At 42.0% G+C, this 20,050-nt stretch overlaps 1 protein-coding gene across 1 annotated transcript in view; it reads left to right on the top strand.

Moving 5' to 3' along the window:
- Nucleotides 1–18,999, top strand: part of LOC135512636 (WD repeat-containing protein 18) — a 92,684-nt gene extending 73,685 nt beyond the window's left edge. Inside the window, exons 8-10 of the mRNA XM_064934861.1 lie at nt 174–340; nt 10,205–10,273; nt 16,798–18,999. Of these exons, the coding sequence (XP_064790933.1) occupies nt 174–340; nt 10,205–10,273; nt 16,798–16,926 (365 nt within the window). The 3' untranslated portion in view covers nt 16,927–18,999. The remainder of the gene's footprint in view (nt 1–173; nt 341–10,204; nt 10,274–16,797) is intronic.
- The last annotated feature ends 1,051 nt before the right edge of the window (nt 19,000–20,050 follow it).

Here is a 20,050-nt window from a genome sequence, read left to right as displayed (position 1 = left end):
GGGAGGGAGGGAATGATGGAGCACATAAAGAAAACGTCTCCCCCACTTAGATAATTACAAGGGGGGGGGGGGGCTGAGGGTGTTCATCTCTTTTTCTTTCCATCTCTCCCTCCTTTCGCCAGTTCTGCCTGTGCCCTTCCCTTTCCTTACTCTTACTCCTCTCTCCCTCACAGGTCCAGTCACAAATGCCCTCATCATCCCTGCCCCTGCCAACATGTTCCTGCCTGACAGCCGCCCGGGCATACCCCTGCCCCGCTTCAGCCGCCACCTCAACCCCTCAGAACAGGGCGAGGGCGTGGAGACCGGAGGAGTGTGCCTGCGCCTGGCCCCCCACACCCAGGTCATAATTTTTGGTTTATCATCAGTTTTTCCCCTATTTAGTAGCGGTGGGCCGCCGTAGCTAAATCATTGCCGCTGTGATTTTAAAAGGGAATGAGAAGGTAAGGTATTTAATCTGAATTTGTTCGATGTTTTGTCAGTTATAAGCAGCTGTCCCATCACTGATATCACAGGACAATCATGAGCACGACCTGGGAGTTTATTGACATACCTGGTGTCAATAACTCTTGCAATGAATCCATGCCTTGAGGGGATTAGAATTTAAGCATATGTATAGTAAGCATCTGTTTTTGCTTACTGTAGGTAACTTTACTTCTCCCCGTAACCACCCACTCTAAATGAATTGCTGCAATGTGGTGACGAGACAGCTGTTAGTGGCACACGTAATCCTGGCAGTGTCAAAATCCATTACACAAGGCTATATGAAATGGTAATGGAGGGGTCTTTGAATTACCTACCACCTGCCCACTCAGGGTTTCTACCCTTCGCTTACCACTGTGCTGGCCCAGTTTTTTTCCCTCCTATCGCTCTCCCTCCCCTCGCTTTCTCATAGGTCGCTTATTTCCATAATGGCTAATCTCAGAGCTGCTGGGTTTATAACTGTCGCTGTCGAGAAATGAGCTTTTCACCCGTGCTCCGAAAGCCAAAGAAACACAGAGAATTATTAGAAAAAATATATTAATACTAATAGGATTTCCAAAAAATGATATTGCCGTCGTGCCCCCGGGGCATGCCCGTCATCACAACACACTCTTTCTGATCGTGCGCCGTGCTGCGTGCAAATTACACCGCAAACAATTCCAAATGATTACTTTTTAGTTTTCCTTGTTATTTGCTTTCTTCTGGCGTGTGTACATGGGTCTGTGGGTGTGTTTGTATGTGTGCATACGAGTGCCTACACGTTAATTTGTGTGCGAATGTGCTGCTACACTGCAGAAAGTGGAGAAGTCATTCCACTGTCACAAGTGCTGAGTGATTAACTGAAATTTCTGTTATTTTTCCGCTGTTAAACAACTAATTGAACAACGTAGGTTCAATTATTTAAATTCCATTGTTTTTTTACTGTGCGCACATTGTGCAGTTACTATAGAGATAGATCAGATCAAGCCTGAACTGTGCAATGTAATATGGAGTTGTAGTTTCCAACAGGCTAATATTCTACATAGTTCAACGCAGAAAACGTGGTCATTAACTACAATGACCATAATCCATTGCGTGCATACTTGTCCCATCTGTGTGTTTCTTCTACGTGAGGTTAGTGTGGGGCACACTAACCTCCCGAGTGGCGCAGTGGTCTAAGACACTGCAATATCTGGTTCGAATCCAGGCGGCATCACATCCGGCCGTGATTGGGAGTCCCATAGGGCGGTGCACAATTTGGCCCAGCATCGTCCGGGTTTGGCCGTCATTGTAAGTAATAATTTGTTCTGACTTGCCTAGTTAAATAAAGGTTCAATAAAAACACAGAGAAGAATGCGGGATAGAGAGCAGTTGCTTCGCAAGGTATCTCTACTTAGATTAAGTGATTGATTGTTGGTATTCAGCAGTCATAAAAGTATGCCATATTTACTTTGAAGAACTACTACTTGTGATTTTATCAGACACCATAGCCAGCAGCTCTATAGAGATGAGATGATGACTTCGAATGAAATAATAAAATAAATGTTATATACACAATTGAGAAACTTTATTGAGGGAGAGTAATGTAAATAAATCATGGTTACCCACATAATGCAGAGTGTATTTATTGTAAAAAATATATATAATAACTATTAGACATTGAAAACCATGATTATTTTTTTCATAAGCAAACCGACCTCAAAAAACACTAAACGCTCAGCACCAACCGTCACAAACTGTGTGGGTGCCAGTGGCTTGCCCTTAGATGAACCAGAGGCCGGTCTGGCCTGGGTCCAGAGAAGAGAGGGAGCGAGAGAACCCATTAGCGAGCTGGCTGCCTGGGGTGAAGGGTCAGGGAGAGGGAGGGGAGATAAAGCCATGCCGGGGGACAGTCACTCTCCAGGGGGTTCTTCTGGACAGAGGCTGGGGTGGTTCCCTGTGGCTTCTCTGGTGGGGGGCAGGGTTGGGGTATCTCCACGTAAAGCTAATTGGACAGTTCCTCTGGGGTGGGGTCGGAGTACTGCGTTCAAGGGAAGATTAAGGAAACGGGTAGATAACACAAATGGCGATAGGAAGGGTTTTATCTCTCATTGAGGAATAGCTGATGGGTGTGGGAAAGAGCTGAGACAGAGTGAGTGTGTGTGGGGCGCCGTTGTGTCGGGGAGCATGGTATTGACCTACACTACATGACCAAAAGTATGTGGACACTGCTCGTCAAACATCTCATTCAAAAATGATGGGTATTAATATGGAGTTGGTCCTCCCTTTGCTGCTATAACAGCCTCCACTGTTCTGGGAAGACTTTCCACTAGATGTTGGAACATTTCTGCGGGGACTTGCTTTCCATTCAGCCACAATCATTTGTGAGGACGGGCAGTCAAGTTCTTCTACACCGATCTCAACAAACCATTTCTGTATGGACCTCGCTTTGTGCACGGGAGCGTTGTTATGCTGAAACAGGAAAGGGCCTTCCACAAACTGTTATATTTTAAATATTTTGTTTCCCCTTTACACACTTTAATTTCCAGTGCATTCACAGTTAATTATTCATCTTTGAAATAAACCCTGCTATCTGCATGTTTATGCAGTGACCTAGACAGCTGCGGGTCAGCGTAATAAAAATAAAATACCTGTACACTTACCTGTGAACTCCCAGCTGCTCACATGTACTGTCGGGTCTGAATTTATTGACACCTTTTGATAAAGATGAGCAAAACTGACTATAAAATAAATAATACAAATACTGAGGTATATTGTATGCTCAAAAATATAGGGAACTTATATCAAAAAGTGTGTGTCCCCTGCTTCACAGTGGGATTCAATAAACTATTAACTTCCATTGCTATATCAACTGTGTGGCGATCATTACAGCCTAAATTACCTTCTTTTCATCTCCGACTATGCAAACGAGGCTGATTTCCGCAGCAATTATGCTGTTTAAACCAGTTTTGTTAGCTAATAGAATGGAAAACATTACTTCAAACGACTTTTGGGTCCCTTGTTAAGATTACAACAGCATGAAGTCAATGTCTTAAACGTTGCTACTTTTCTGGGAAATAGCAAAGAAAACGTGTAATCTGCTTGGCACGTTGTTACTTACCTTATAGGTTACAAAGTCTGTTAATTTCCACTCCTCCATTCATATGCAAATCATTTAGATTCTCACACTGGTATGTCTGGCTGTCATGTTTTGCCCTTCCCTACACTGAAATGCTATTATTTCAGTAGCCCTCTATTATGATTCAGTGGACCATTGTGGTTGAATATATATGTATCTGTTGTGGGTCCTAGGAATTTATAAATGCCATCAAAGGATAGCTTACAATTTAAAATAATGAACACCCTTGTGAAACAGCTGTGAAAACCAACCTGGAAATAGTGAAGATTATAATATATAAAATTGTCTTTTTTTTGTGAGGTTCTGTCAGTCTTGAAGAGGGAGACTGCAATGTTCAGGCACTGCTGCTCTCTTTGTTCTGAGTGTTTGCAGTGTTAGTGTTTTTAGTTAAACTGTATAATCTCGCATATTATGTGCCCAGTATGATAGAGCAAGAAAAGGTTCTCAGCAGATAATGACAACATGACAACAGTAGCCGTAGATGATGTAATGAAAAGTTGCAGGGTGGTTGGTAATGGAGGACATCAGGTGGATCCACGTCTGGGTGTTAGGCAGAACACCTTGGTCCTGGAGAACAGGAGCAGAGTTAAAGGGAACAGGGTAGGAAACAGTGTTGTAAACAAGCAAACACACAGGTTAAACTTTACTGTGAGGCAATTGGATGTAGAATTGTGCTTTTCAACAGTTTTGGAAGGTATAGCCTACAAGCTGGTCCTCCTCTGACTCGGAGCAAATCAGATTGATCCGAGCTTTCTCGCTATGGTGGATGGGATACCGCTTGGGGGGGGGGTTTAAGTGATACAAAAATAGCAATAGGCAAACAATAACACTGAGTCAATCACATTTGAAAGACTACAGTATATGCAATAATTGAATATATAATTGCATTGTTTACCACAGTCAACAGCTGCGGCTCCCGTCCAATCTCGGAGGCCTGGACTCTGCTGTTAAGTGCAAAGACAATTTCCTTCAGGTTGTTCTCTTACCGTTCCTGGTACCCGTCAAGGGACTTGCCCATGGCAGTCTTGAGTGTCTGGTTGGTCCATTTATCCAAACCTGGAGGGAGGGGTAGAAAGGGGATATCTATTGACAATGTAAGATATTGAAATATATCTGATTATGTAACATGAAAAAAACAAAAAATAAATAAAACAAACCATTGGTGACAGAATATAACCTATAACACCCGTACCTTGTTCCAGCTTTCATGACCTCGTTCACTCAAGATGGACCTCAGGAGAACCGTTGGTGTTGATGTCCATCATCACCTTGGAGGTGGCCTCGCCAGTGTCATCTTTGGAAAAAAAAAAAAATTACGTCCATTGTGCTGGAGTAGATGGCGGCCATTTTATAGGCTCCTAACCAATTGTGTATTTTTTCGAGTTATTTATAACTTATTTTATTCAGTCTTTCTGCCACTGTCTCCTATGACCGAAAATAGCTTCTTGATATTAGGACAGAGATTACTCACCTCGTGCTGGACAAAGATTTTTTCGTTAATGAGTCGGACGTGAAGGATTTACTTCAGACACCCGGCAAGGCCCGGGGTGCTTTGTACGGATCTGACGGCAAGTGAGTAATCCCCTTCTACCATCAGTCCTATTAGCCTACGTGCAAACATTGGATAACAAAATGGATGAGCTCCGATCAAGACTATCCTACCAATGGGACATAAAAACTGCAATATCTCGTGTTTCACCGAGTCATGGCTGGTCAACGACATGGATAACATACAGCTGGCTGGGCTTTCGGTCCATCGGCAAGATCGAACAGTTGCCTCCGGTAAGACGAGGGGTGGCAGTCTGTGTTTTTGTAAATAACAGCTGGTGCACAAAATCTAATGTTAAGGAAGTCTCGAGGTTTTGCTCGCCTGAGGTAGAGAATTTCATGATAAGCTATAGACCACACTATCAAGAGTTTTCATCTATATTATTCGTAGTTGTCTATTTACAACCACAAATCGATGTTGGCACTAAGACGGCACTCAATGACATGTATAAGGCCATAAGCAAACAAGAAAATTCTCATCTACCCCTAGTGGCCGTGGACTTTAACTTCTTGAGTGTAGGAGGCAGGATTTTTGTTTTTGGCTAAAAATACGTACCCATTTGAAACTCCCTTTTTCTCGGGCCCAGAAACTAGAATATGCATATAATTGTCAGATTAGGATAGAAAACACTAAAGTTTCCAAAACTGTCAAAATATTGTCTGTGAGTATAACAGAACTGATATTGCAGGCGAAAACCTGAGGAAAATCAAACCAGGAAGTGCTGTTTTTCCTGAAAGCTCTCTGTTCCATTGGATGCCTTGCCTCCATTTAAAGGGATATCAACCAGATTCCTTTTCCGTTGGCTTCCTCAAGGTGTCAACAGTCTTTAGACATAGTTTCAGGCTTTTATTTTGAAAAATGAGCGAGAAAGATAACATTGTGTCAGTGGATAGCTGGGTGTTCGCAGAGTGGGGCAGCCATTGTCTCTCCCTCTCCTATTGAAAAAGCGATTATATATTATCGATTATATATTTTAAAAACAACCTGAGGATTGATTATAAAAAACGTGACATGTTTCTGTGGACATTACGGATACTATTTGTATTTTCATCTGTGATGTCATGAGCCTGTGGATTTCTAAACAATAACGCGCCAAACAAATGGAGGTATTTGGGATATAAAATAATCTTTATGGCACAAAAGGAACATTTATTGTGTAACTGGGAGTCTCGTGAGTGCAAACATCCGAAGATCATCAAAGGTAAGCGATTTCAACTATTGCTTTTCTGACTTTCGTGACCAATCTACTTGGCTGCTAGTGTTTGTAATATTTTGTCTACTGAGAGAGATGTTCTTACATAAACACTTGTTATGCTTTCGCTGAAAAGCTGTATTGAAATCTGACACGCCAGTAGGAATAACAACAAGCTACACTGTGTTTTGCTATATTGCACTTGTAATTTCATGAAAATGAAATATTTTTCGTAATTTAATTTGAATTTGGCGCACTGCAATTCAGCGGGTTTTGATGAAAATGATCCCGCTAAAGGGATGGGTGCGTCAAGAAGTTAATGCAGGGAAACTTAAATCTGTTTTGCCTAATTTCTACCAGCATGTTACATGTGCAACCAGAGAGAGAGAAAAAACTGATCACTGACAACAATGAGACGGCATATAGGGAGGAGGTCAGAGACCTGGCAGTGTGGTGCCAGGATAACAACCTCTCCCTCAACATGATCGAGACAAAGGAGATGATTCTGGACTACAGAAAAGGAGGATGGAGCCAACCCCCATTCTCATCAACGGTGCTGCAGTGGAGCAGGTTGAGAGCTTCAAGTTCATTGGTGTCCACATCACCAACAAACTAACATGGTCCAAACACACCAAGGCTAAAATCATTGAATCTCATTGTGATGAGGAATTTCCTCATCTTTATCAAGTGTCAATAATTTCAGACCCCACTGTATGTCTGATGTAGCACAACTATGTGGAATTCCTGTCATTTGTATCACATGGTTTTTTCCAGACACAATAGCCCTAGGTTTTACTTTCATTTCTTGTCTGGTACACATAGGTAAAGTATAGGCCTACTGTGTGGAATGTTGTGCACTAATTTTCCCCAGTCAAATTAGGTGCAATTAAATGACTCTAAATGGTTATTTTATTCCTTCCATAATTAGAACTCTGTTCAAAGTCTGTCCTTGAAATTAACAATTTATTGCGCTGAACTTTCTGTACCCAGCAGCAGAATGGAAACCAAAAGTGGTGAATCCAGGATAGAACAAATCTTAATTTGAGGGGCGGGGCCCTCAGCTGTTATAATACCTGTTCCGCTCTAAACGAGGACAGAGCTGTCATCGTTAACTGGTTGAAATACTTGTAGATTAACGGATTTATCAAAACTATTCAGGCAAAATAACAACAAAGGCTTTCTTGTAGGACAATATCAAATGAAAAGGTAAATATTTTTACTATACCCTATTGATTGTACCCTACAGATTTTGCGCTAGCAATCAGGCCTACCGCTAGCAATCATGCCTAGCGGTAGGCCTAAATAATATAAAATGCCATGTTAATTCATAGTTATTACAATTACGTTCTTGTTGGGCACCGATTTACTTTTGATATTATAAGGGCCATCAAATACATTTTCAGTTTAATTCATTTTCAGGTAATACAATCTCTATCATGGACCTTACCATCACATTGTTAAATGGGGAAAAACACTCCGAGTGTGCATATAGGGAATGTTGTGCACTAATTTTCCCCAGTCAAATTAGGTGCAATTAAATGACTCTAAATGGTTATTTTATTCCTTCCATAATTAGAACTCTGGTCAAAGTCTGTCCTTGAAATAAACAATTTATTGCCACCACAGTGGCGGATCTCAGAAGTCTCATCAACCAACATTTTGAAGTGCCAATTGCCATGCAGAAGCTAAAATGTAATGGGCAGGATATCCGTGACGATTCAAAAACTTTGAGCCACTATGGTCTGCAGTCCAGGATCCAATGTGTGTGTGCGGATTTACAAAGCCTGCTACGATTCAGATTTCCCAGAATAATGTGAAACCCTACGATGTGATGCCGGCTGAGACCGTGCCCCAGTTCAAGATCAAGGTCTATCATGTGGAGCAGGTCCCTGTGGACCGACAGATATTGCTCTTTGGGGAAAGGCAGCTTGAAGATGACAAGACACTGAAAACACTGACATCAAAAAGGACAGCAACATTTTCCTAACTCTCCGTCTTAGGGGAGACTGAAGACAACTGAGTATCGTTGACCTGAGATGCAGTATGAAGCCCTTAATTTATAATGCATAAAACACATCTATATAGGGAGAACTTTATCACAGTATCACTACATTTTTGAAATGTTGAAGCTTTAAAAAGCATGACCTATATGAATATTTCAATTAGATTGTAATCAATTAAATAAAAATGTATTGAACACCTATAATTTACTGTTTCTTTTTTCATGGCCCCAATTTAAAAGGCACAAAAATTAAACAAAGTTGTGATTTTCATTTATGAAATGGTTCAATCTAGAACAGCCTGGAATTATGAATGTCAAATAATTTGGTAAGTAAGATACGGAGCTTCTTCTTTGACCTTTTTATATAGATCATTTTTATTCAGGTTAAGACTAACTAAAACAGAGCAGCGCACATGAAGACACTAAAGGCACTGTTGTTTGATGAAAATCTTGCATTGTTTATCCCGATTCTGTATAAATTAGTTCCATTCAAGGTTGAGACAGTTATTGTTATTAATGTGCTCTTATCTGTTTTGCTTCACTTAAATTATACAAATATACATTTTGTCGATCGAGAATGTATAGCGTTCCATGCATTTTCTATTGTTCAAATGAAATTGATCCTGTTGCAAGGGAGTGATACTCATTTGATGTTTTAGGATTTCATCAGTGTGGTTTATGTCAACTGCAGTTCTTCACCACAGCTCTAATTTGTCTGATTTGCAACAGTGGCATTCAAAGTCCTACCCTTGTAACATGCTCCAGCTGCGACAGGACAGGTTACTCAACATTTAATAAAGGACTGATGAAGAACTGGGTATGTCTGGTCTAAATTCATGTCACAATTTGGGTTATTTGAGTTCAATAGGATGACGCATTTTAATTTTTTTTTAATTTACGATTATTTGACCAGGTAAGTTGACTCAACTCATTATACAGCATTTACCTGGGGAATGAATAAGCCAAATGCATGCTGGGGATAATTAAGTGGGCATGATGGGTTTGAGGGCCAGATTAAGAATTTAGCCAGGACACCTGGGTCAACACCCCTACTCTTACGATTAGTGCCATGGGATCTTTAGTGACCATAGAGCGTCAGGACACCCGTTTAACAGCCCAATCACTGCCCAGGGGCATTGGATTGTTTGTTATTTAGATCTTTACCTCCTACTGGCCCTCCAACACCACGTTCAGCAGCATCTGTTCTCCCATCCAGGGACAGACCAGGACCAACCCTGCTTAGTTTCAGAAGCAAACCAGCAGTGGGATGCGAGTTGGTATGCCGCTTGACCTGTGTAATGCCCCCCAGCACTTTTCAACGACTGGTGCAGTAAATATTTGGTCACTATAGCTTTCCATAAGTGTTACTCTTTTTAGGTGAGGTGATTTATTTCCAATGAGACTTAATGATTGTTGTATTCTGTCCTGTTTATTCCCATGATCCCTCAATTTTACTAACCTGTGTTTTTTTTAATGGTAGTTAGCTACCTCTGAAGACCTCCCCACAAGATAACTCTCCCGAGACCAGTCGGAAACCATTTCTCTACACCGCCATGCATAACTCCTACTCGTGGGCGTGTAGTCTTCACTCCTGAACCCTTCCCACCTCCGTTTCAACATATTGTCCATCCGCGTCAGCTTTATTGACCCGTGCCGTAAAATAAAGTCAGAACTCCCACACAGTTGGGTGTCAACGGACGGGGCGGTACATTGCAATTGTGATCCGCGCTGGAAATCTGGGGAGCTCCCCTTGTTGTTAATGTCTGGTATTGTCATTGTTGGCCCTTTGTTAGCATTGTCACACTCACGCCACTATCCACTTCTGGATTTGACTTTGGACATGGCCTGTGCACCTTGTTTGACTGTATGTTCTCTCTCTTTTAGGCCCAAAAGGAGACCTATTTGGAGAAAGCAGACAAACTCTACTCCATCATGAGTGCCGTAACAGACAGGGTAAGTGGGCAGGTCAATGCAAAATGCACGTCATTACACAATACAATTCCCCATAGATGTTATTTCGAATATCTGTGTGTTTGTCGACATAAGGTTAGTGAGCAAGTCAACATCATCTCAAGGGGAATTGTGACACAGCATTCTACACCGCATCATGTTCTAAGGGTGTAAGATGTATGTAAATGCTATGTACAGTGCTTTCAGAAAGTGTTCCCACCGTTGACTTTTTCCACATTTTGTTGTTAGAGCCTACATTTAAAATGTATACTATTTAGGTTGTTTTTTGTCACTGGCCAACACACAATATCCCATATCAAAGTGGAATTATGTTTTTAGATTATTTTTTTCTTCTTCAAATTAATTTTCGAAATAAAAGGTGCAATATCTTTGGTCAATAAGTTCTCAACCCCTTTGTTATGGCAAGCCTAAACTCGTTAAGGAGTAAAGATGTGCTCGAGGTTGTATAATAAGCTGCATGGACTCAGTGTGGGAAATAGTGTTTGATGTGATTTTTGAATGACTACCTCATCTCTGTACCCAACACATACAATTATCTGCAAAGTCCCTCAGTTGAGCAGTGAATTTCAAACACATATTCAACCACAAAGACCTTTCCAATGCCTCGTAAATGAAGGGCATCTATTGGTAGCTGGGTAAAAAAAAAGCAGACATTGAATATCTCTTTGAGCACGGTGAAGTTATTAATTACACTTTGGATGGTGTATCCATACACCCAGTCACGGCAAAGATACAGGCATCTTTCCTAACTCTGTTGTTTAAGAGGAAGGAAACCACTCAGGGATTTCACCATGAGGCCAATGGTGACTTTAAAACAGTTAGAGTTTAATGGATGTGATGGGAAAAAACTGATGGAAAAACACCATTGTAGTTACCCCACAATATGAACCTAATTGACAGAGTGAAAAGAAGGAATCCTGTACAAAATATAAATATTCCAAAACATGCATTCTGTTTGCTACAAGCCCCCTCAGTGAATGTTTCTGAATGGCTGAGTTAGTAAATTTATGTAAAATCTATGGCAAGACCTGAAAATGGTTGTCTATCAATGATCAATAATCAATTTGAAAGAGCTTGAAGAATATTGACTAGAATAATAGGAAAATGTTGCACAATCCAGGTGTGGAAAGCTCTTAGTCTTACCCAGAAAGACTAACAGCTGTAATCGCTGCCAATGGTCGTGCTACAAAGTATTGACTCTGGTTGGAATACTGATGTAAATGTGATTTCTTTGTTTAATTTTCAATACATTTGAAAACAATTCTTAAGACATATTTTCGCTTTGTCATTATGGGGTATTGTGTGTAGATGGGTGAGATGATAAAAAATAAAATAAAAAATCAATTTTGAATTCAGGCTGCAACACATCAAATGTGGAATAAGTCAAGGGTATATGAATACATTCTAAAGACACTGTAGTCGCTGCAGGTAAACATTTTTACAGGCTCCTTGCCAGAAGGCTCAGCGGAAGACTCTTCATTATTACCCTTTAACTCCTCACAGCGTTACTTGCACTTTACTCTGACATCGACAAAGGCCACGATAAGAAAATACAGCTGTAGCTACTACTTGCCAGCTCATACATACCTACACCACAGTGTGTCAACATACTGACTGTAATAGAGGAGAGACACTACCGACTATGGCGTCAGCAAAGGTCAATATTACAATATTGTGTCTTATCTGGAGACTTGGTGTATCCATCCGTCTCATATCCTTTCTTAGCTAGGGACAGTGGATTTCATATCTGGAGATCATGACTGAAATGAACAGGCTTGTCAATATGATGCACCACAAGAGATTGGTTTTCATTATAAAGACCACACAGTCAGTTAAAGGCACAATCCGTAACTTTCATTTCCACCGACTCATTTGAAAGTTGTGTTAACCTCTCAAACCAAAGACAATGGGGCGGTCAGGGTTTCTCACTGGCCAAAGATCTCCTGGCCCGAACATAATTTCTACCTGTAGTTTGAAATGAAAATGCATCGGGGTCATGTGGGACCCATAGATTAGCATGTGATCTCTCTATATTAAACAGGTAATATGCTACATTTACTTACATTTGGTCATGTAGTGTACCATACTATGTGGACACCTGCTCATCGAACATCTCATTATTAAACCCCCGCCCCCACACACACAATTTTTTATTTTTTTGTCACATGCACCTAATGCAACAGGTGCATGTAGACCTTAAAGTGAAATGCTTACTTACAAGCCCTTAACCAACAATGCGGTTAAGAAAATACCTACAAAATACCTACCATTAAAAGTAAGACAAAATAAATACAAATAATTTAAAGAGCAGCAGTAAATAATAGCGGGGCTAAATACAGGGGATACCGGTACAGAGTCAATGTGCGGGGGCATCAGTGTCGAGGTAATATGTATGTAGGTGGAGTTAAGGTGACTATGCATAGAAGATAACAGAGTAGCAGCAGCGTGGAGGGGCAGGCAATGCCATTTGGTTAGCTGTTCAGGAGTCTTATGGCTTGGGGTAGAAGCTGTTTAGAAGGTTTTTGGACATAGACTGGCGCTCCGGTACCGCTTGCTGTGCGGTAGCAGAGAGAACAGTCTATGATTAGGGTGGCTGGAGTCTTCGACAAATTTTAGGGCCTTCATCTGTCACCGCCTGGTATAGACGTCCTGAATGGCAGGAAGCTTGGCCCCAGTGATGTACACACATTACACTCTGTCGTGCCTTGCAGTCAGAGGCCGAGCAGTTGCCATACCAGGCAGTGATGCAACCCGTCAGGATGCTCTCAATGGTGCCGCTGTAAAACCTTTTGAGGACCCATGCCAAATCTTCTTTGCCCTCTTCACGGCTGTATTGGTGTGCTTGGACCTTATTAGTTTGTTGGTGCGGACGCCAAGGTACTTAAAACTCTCAACCTGCTCCACTGCAGCCCCGTTGATGAGAATGGGGGCGTGCTTGGTCCTCCTTTTCCTGTAGTCCACAATCTCCTTTGTCTTGATCACGTTGAGGGAAAGGTTGTTGTCCTTGCACCACAAGGACAGGTCTCTGACCTCCTCCCTATATGCTGTCATAGTTGTCGGTAATCAGGCCTACCACTGTTGTGTCCATCAGCAAACTTAATGATGGTGTTGGAGTCGTGCCTGGCCGTGCAGTCATGAGTGAACAGGGAGTACAGGAGGGGACTGAGCATGCACCCCTGAGGGGCCCCTGTGTTGCAGATCAGCGTGGGCAATGTTTTCTTACCTACCTTTACCACCTGGGGGCGGCCCGTCAGGAAGTCCAGGATCCAGGTTGCATGGGAGGTGTTTAGTCCCATGGGTCATTCGCTTAGTGATGAGCTTTGAGGGCTCTATGGTGTTGAATGCTGAGCTGTAGTCAATGAATAACATTCTCACATACAGTTGTGGCCAAAAGTTTTAAGAACGACACAAATATTAATTTTCAGTCTGCTGCCTCAGTGTCTTAAGATATTTTTGTCAGATGTTACTATGGAAATCTGAAGTATAAGTACAAGCATTTCATAAGTGTCAAAGGCTTTTATTGACAATTACATGAAATTGATGCAAAGAGTCAATATTTGCCGTGTTGACCCTTCTTTTTCAAGACCTCTGCAATCCGCCCTGGCATGCTGTCAATTAACTTCTGGGCCACATCCTAACTGATGGCAGCCCATTCTTTCATAATCAATGCTTTGAGTTTGTCAGAATTTGTGGGGTTTTGTTTCTCCACCCGCCTCTTGAGGATTAGCCACAATGGGATTAAGGTCTGGGGAGTTTCCTGGCCACGGACCCAAAATATCGATATTTTGTACCCCGAGCCACTTAGTTATCACTTTTGCCTTATGGCAAGGTGCTCCATCATGCTGGAAAAGGAATTCTTCGTCACCAAACTGTTCCTGGAAGGTTGGGAGAAGTTGCTCTCGGAGGATGTGTTGGTAACATTCTTTATTCATGGCTGTGTTCAAAGGTAAAATTGTGAGTGAGCCCACTCCCTTGGCTGAGAAGCAACTCCACACATGAATGGTCTCAGGATGCTTTACTGTTGGCATGACACAGGACTGATGGTAGCGCTCACCTTGTCTTCTCCGGACAAGCTTTTTTCCGGATGCCCCAAACAATCGGAAAGGGGATTCATCAGAGAAAATGACTTTACCCCAGTCCTCAGCAGTCCAATCCCTGTACCTTTTGCAGAATATCAGTCTGTCCCTGATGTTTTTCCTGGAGAGAAGTGGCTTCTTTGCTACCCTTCTTGACACCAGGCCATCTTCCAAAAGTCTTTGTCTCACTGTGGAGTGCTGCATCAGATGACCTGGCCTGTTCAAATAACTTGGACAACTGTTACTTTTGCCAAGACCCACCCCCACTGTGTGCAACTAAGTGCAACTTTTGAGTGGAAATTCAAATAATAGATTGTGCCTTTTAAAGCCAGGGTCTGCTCTTCTGGGACTGTATGTTGGTTATGATTAGATCTCAGTATATCCCTGTCCTGGTGGCAGCAGCAACAGCTTTTCCTGTCCAATCATGGGCACTATCCAACTGCTCCCTTCTGGGCCCCCTGCTCCACCTTGGGCTCTCCAGCATTCCTCTCTTATCCTTGCATACAAGGCCCATCATTTAATGGGCCTCCGGCTGGTGACGGTGGATTGCTTGCCTGATTCTCCTCTGGGATTGATTCTGCCTCTATACTAGATCCAGCACTGGGAGGGTCAACCCAGTTCTAAAGCTAATAAAAAAACATGGATGGCCCCTAATGTATAGGATTCAAAACCTCCCCCTCACTATTATGGCCATGTAATTTTAGCCTATGTTTGGAGAACATTCTGGCACAAAATGGCTGCCATGCATCACGCCGGTGGGTGTTACACAGTGGACAGGGCGAGTTACCCCTAAACAATGTAATTCACTTTGGAACCTATTTAAAGGCTCTATATTACTTCAATCTATCATTATTACTCTTAAGTCTAATGAATCAGCACGGAACCTCTGCACTTCTGTGTCACTGCAACCACTCGACCAGCGTGTGGATGCAGTGTGCGGTCTTGCATGTGTGTAATTGTGTGTGCCAGGAAGGAGCAGGTTGGTGTTTGTTTCGCAGAGGGATTTGTCTGCTAACCAGACGAGGCCGTCACCAGAGGCACCTTATCCCTGGGCTCAGTGAGCCGCTGACAACTCCACCGCTCTGCCCCCCCCCCCCCCCCAAGTGCCCTTAACCAAATTAGTGCCCCTAACCCATTTTAAACAGTGTCTTTAAGTTACAGACTTCTGAGTTGTACCATTTGGATACATTTCTTCTACATCCGTTGGTACCAAACATTAGTCGGTGTGATTTAACTTGGGCTGAACTAGAGCTGTGTGTGTTAGACAAGGTGAGGATCCCGAAGGGGCCCGGGGACAAGTCTTTCTACAAAATGGTCTTTAGAGTCCGTATGGTTTGAGCTTCAAACTATTAAAAGCCATCTATGAAAAGCTGAGAGACTCATGGTGTCTGTAATACTGTAATAAGCTCACATAGTCGCTATCACAAACTCCACACAGTTGTCACTGACTAGTTTGATATTAATTTCCAACTGAGCAAACAATGTCTGTACTTGCAGCATTCATATAAATATTTTTTTTATCTGTTATTTGCTTTGGTGGACCTTATTTTTTGTGGACATTTGTCAATGAAACTTATTAATGCAACTGTTTGTCGTATTGTTTCATGTTTTACTTGTCCTGAAAAGAAAATGGTAAAACACTTAATTGTGAGGCTAAATATAAGGGCTGGACATCCAGATAAATAAAAAGCTGATTTTTGTTGGGGTCTCTACTGATATGGTTAAGTGGATTAGTCTAACTCCATCCAAAAAGGGAAGCCCTCGCTTGCTCCCACAGGCAAGACCAAAGCACCCAGCCCGGTACATCTATACCCAAGGCGGCAGGCAAACGAATAAATAAACTGAGTACGGGCAATAGTTCTCCTCTCCCCTCCACTCTTTAATCTTGGGAGGAAATATGACAAATATGGACCGCTGTCATCCAACGGCTGCCTGTGCTGCAAATTTAGCCACAATGGGAAATGTCAATATGTGACTCTGCGAAATTAGGGAGGTTTTTCAAACGAGATTTGATGTTCCTCACCCCAAGCGTTCGACCCACCGCCCCGGCACCCAACTCCCGAAACGGGCAGTGGGCTTTCCTTGGGGAGCTAGGTTTATTCTTTGGCAGATTGTACCACCACTGAAAATGAATTCCCCCTCTCATTTGCACACAATGGAGCCTTTAACTCCAAATACATTACATTACCATAAATATTGGAGAGGTTTCATCCTTTTGTCGATTTTGATGAGTGGGTCTATGAGAGAAAAGCAAATATGTCCCCCGTTTTAGAATCCGCTGGGACCTGATACCTGAGGTAGTAGATTGAAATGTTCTGGGGCTACCAATGTGTTTGCTTAACCCCAATGTATCTATAATTTTACACTCTCACGTTCCTTCTCTCTTGCTCCCCCTCTCTCTTCTTTCTCTGTTTACTGTTAAAACTACAGAGTGTGTTTGGTGATGGCGAGAACACCAAGGTGCGTGTGTCGGAGCTGGAGGAGGAAGTGAGAACGCTGAAGAAGGTTAACAAGGACCTGTACGACTTCTCCACACAGCTCCTCACCAAGCCCAGCTAGAGAAGAGCCACCACCCCTGGCCACGGCTCCCCCCATCCCACCAGCAGGGACCCTACTAGGGGGAGGGAAGACACTGCAAGCCCCCCCTCACTACAGACCGGTAGGCTAGGGAAATATAAGTTAGTGTGTGTCATTCATAGTGTTTGTTTTGTAAGGGAGAGTGTATGTTCAGCAGGACTTCAGGTGTTAAAGTTATACCATGGACTGCATTGCTTGTATCATGATCCCTCGCCATATTTAGGATAAGTTAATGTTAATGTAACATGAAAAAAACGTGCTCACCTTGTTTGTGCGACATGTTCAATGTTAGCCACAGGCTACTTGCAGTAGTCAAGTGCAGCCAGATAGAGCGACATAATTGATCTTAGCGCTATATTGACGTCCCTTGACCTCCTCTACTCGCAGCCCTGTTCCTTCATACTCATCACCACTGCCTATAAGGCCAAAAATCCCATCAGCCAAAAATCGGTATAACAGTATCCAGTTACTGCCCTCTGACCTTTCATCCTTTTTGTAATCTGGCTAACCTCAGATTCCTGCATTATCCTCTCCTTTTTATTTTTATTTTTGTTTACCTCGGCTTGGCCATGTTCTATAGCATTCAACCAGTTAATAGATTTAAAGAATTTGTGTGACAAGGACATGATGTGCACCCAGGTGTTTTTGGCTTAGCATCGATGAGGCTGGTGTTAATTTCAGTCGCACAATACTTATGACCACCATGGTTCATAGGTCCCCTTCACCTTCTGTCAAGCAAAACTGTTTTCCCATTAGCAATATGCACATACTCTGTGTTAACCTGTTTGGCTAAAAACAGCTCAAGGCAGGAATATCTCAAAGAAAATGGTGGTGTTAAAAAAAACAATACGGAAGAGTAGAGGAATATGTTTGATTAACCCTGAGGAACTAGCCTGAAGACTGTGTACAGTTTTTCCGTGCCTGTAGCAATCATGGATTTGGTTGTGCAGTGCCCAGCAACGCTATACAACTGCAGAATCAGTTTTCAGAATCCTCCAGAAATCGCTCTTCCTCTCATCACTGCTAATTCTCCACCCGGGGCACTAAATTAGAGGCAGCGACATAGAAATAGTGGTTGATTTTCGTATTTTTCTCAGTCGCCCACTTTGATGAGATCAGGACAATGTGTGTGCCTCTTCGGTAGAGAAGAGGGAACTGATAAGGACAGCAGCCCTCCTGTCCAGAGAGAGCCATGGCTTTAGAACAGGGATTGGCAACTCTCCTTTTGTAGGCCCGTAGTTGTAAAAAATAATCTCAATTGGGGTCTCAATTTACTGTTAAGAGTCAGAATAGTAGAATACATAAAGTGCCATTTCAAAATGTGGTTTTGCATCAGCAGTTTTCCTCTTATGTCAGTCACTGACAGTCACACAATTAGCCCATGTCAGCTAACATTTTTCAGATTGGTAAATTAGTCCAGCCAGCTATATAAACGTGTTCTAATCATAGTTGATTTAACAACCGGAGGGCCCCCCTTTGATTTTGTTTTTCATTCTAACTCAGATATCATATTATAAACTGCAAACATTTGTATGGCAATGTGTAGAATTGCAGGAAATTAGCTGTAAAACTGCCAATTTTTCTCCACTCCATGACAAAATTAATAGAATTGCATTACATTGGGAAGTAATTGCTATGCCCCACGGCAAAATGTGTAGAATTGCAGGAAGTTAACTCTAAAACTTCAATGTTTTGTCTCTGGTGTCAAGGGGGGCCAGCAAAAATATTTTGATTGCAAGGTAGGCAGGGACCCTTAACACAATTCCACTTGGGGCTCCCAAAAGGCTATGGCCGGCTCTTGATTGCATATGTGGGTACACAGACCCACAAGCCAATGAGGCCTCTCATGGTGAGTTCAGATTTTTTTTGGGGGGGGGGCAGTGAGATGGCGCTTCTGAGGGTTGGAAGAGTGAAGTGTTCAGTGTGGGGGATTAATTGTTTTGTTCCTCTAATAAAGACAAACAGACCAACTGGATTTGTACTTGTTTTGTGTTTTGTATGCTTGTGTTTTTGTACCTTTCTGAAATCATGGGAAATAAAAACAAAATATGCACATTTGTTGTTTCTTGGCCCTTTTTTGCGATTGACCCGCTGTGAAAGAAACTATTACTCCTGTATGCTTAATACAAGGACACAACTATGGAAATAGCCTTGTGCTAAAATTAAACGATTGACTATAATTTATATTCATCAAAATGGAAGAATATACACTTTTGTCAAGTGCATAGAAAAATCGAATGGAAAATTGTCTCGCTGAAGAAAGAACCCCATTTCAAAAAAGGTATTTTATCCTTCCTCTTGCAAATTTTTTTTTTTTACCTTAACATTCTGAAGGATGCTTATAGAATTATGAGTACCTGACACTCCCAGTGGAGAATGGACACTTAAAACACAGCAGTAAAGAAAGCCAGTAAACAAATTACCTCAAGATTAGAGATGAGATTTACATTCACTCCTAGTTCCTTACCTACAGTGCCTTCAGAAAGTACTCACACCCCTTTTTCCGTGTCACTGGCCGACATACAATACCCCATAATGGCAGTGGAATCATATATATTTGACAAATTAATACATTTAAAGCTGAAATGTCTTGAGTCTAAGTATTCAACCCCTTTGTAATGACAAGCTTAATAAGTTCAGAAGTAAACGTTTGCTTAACAAATCACATAACTTGCATGAATCTGTGTGCCATAATAGTGTTTAACATGCTTTTTTAATGACTACCTCAGCTCTGTACTCTGTACACACAATTATCTATAAGGTCCATCAATCGCACATGGAATTTCAAACACAAAGACCAGGGAGCAAAGAAGGGCACCTATTGGTAGAAATAACATTTTTAAAAAGCAGACATTGAATATCTCTGAGGGTGGTGAAGTTATTAATCACACTTTGGATGGTGTATCAATACACCCAGTCACTACAAAGATACAAGCGTCCTTTCTAACTCAGTGGCGGGAGAGGAAGGAAACCGCTCAGGGATTTCACCATGAGGCCAATGGTGACTTTAAAACAGTTACAAAGTTTAATGGATGTGATAGGAAAAAACTGATGGATCAACACCATTTGTAGTTACCCCACAATATGAACCTAATTGAAAAGAAGG

The sequence above is a fragment of the Oncorhynchus masou genome, chromosome 24 (assembly GCF_036934945.1).
Source record: "Oncorhynchus masou masou isolate Uvic2021 chromosome 24, UVic_Omas_1.1, whole genome shotgun sequence".
NCBI classification, from domain to species: Eukaryota; Metazoa; Chordata; class Actinopteri; order Salmoniformes; family Salmonidae; genus Oncorhynchus; species Oncorhynchus masou.
This window is presented reverse-complemented; position numbering and strand designations above follow the sequence as displayed.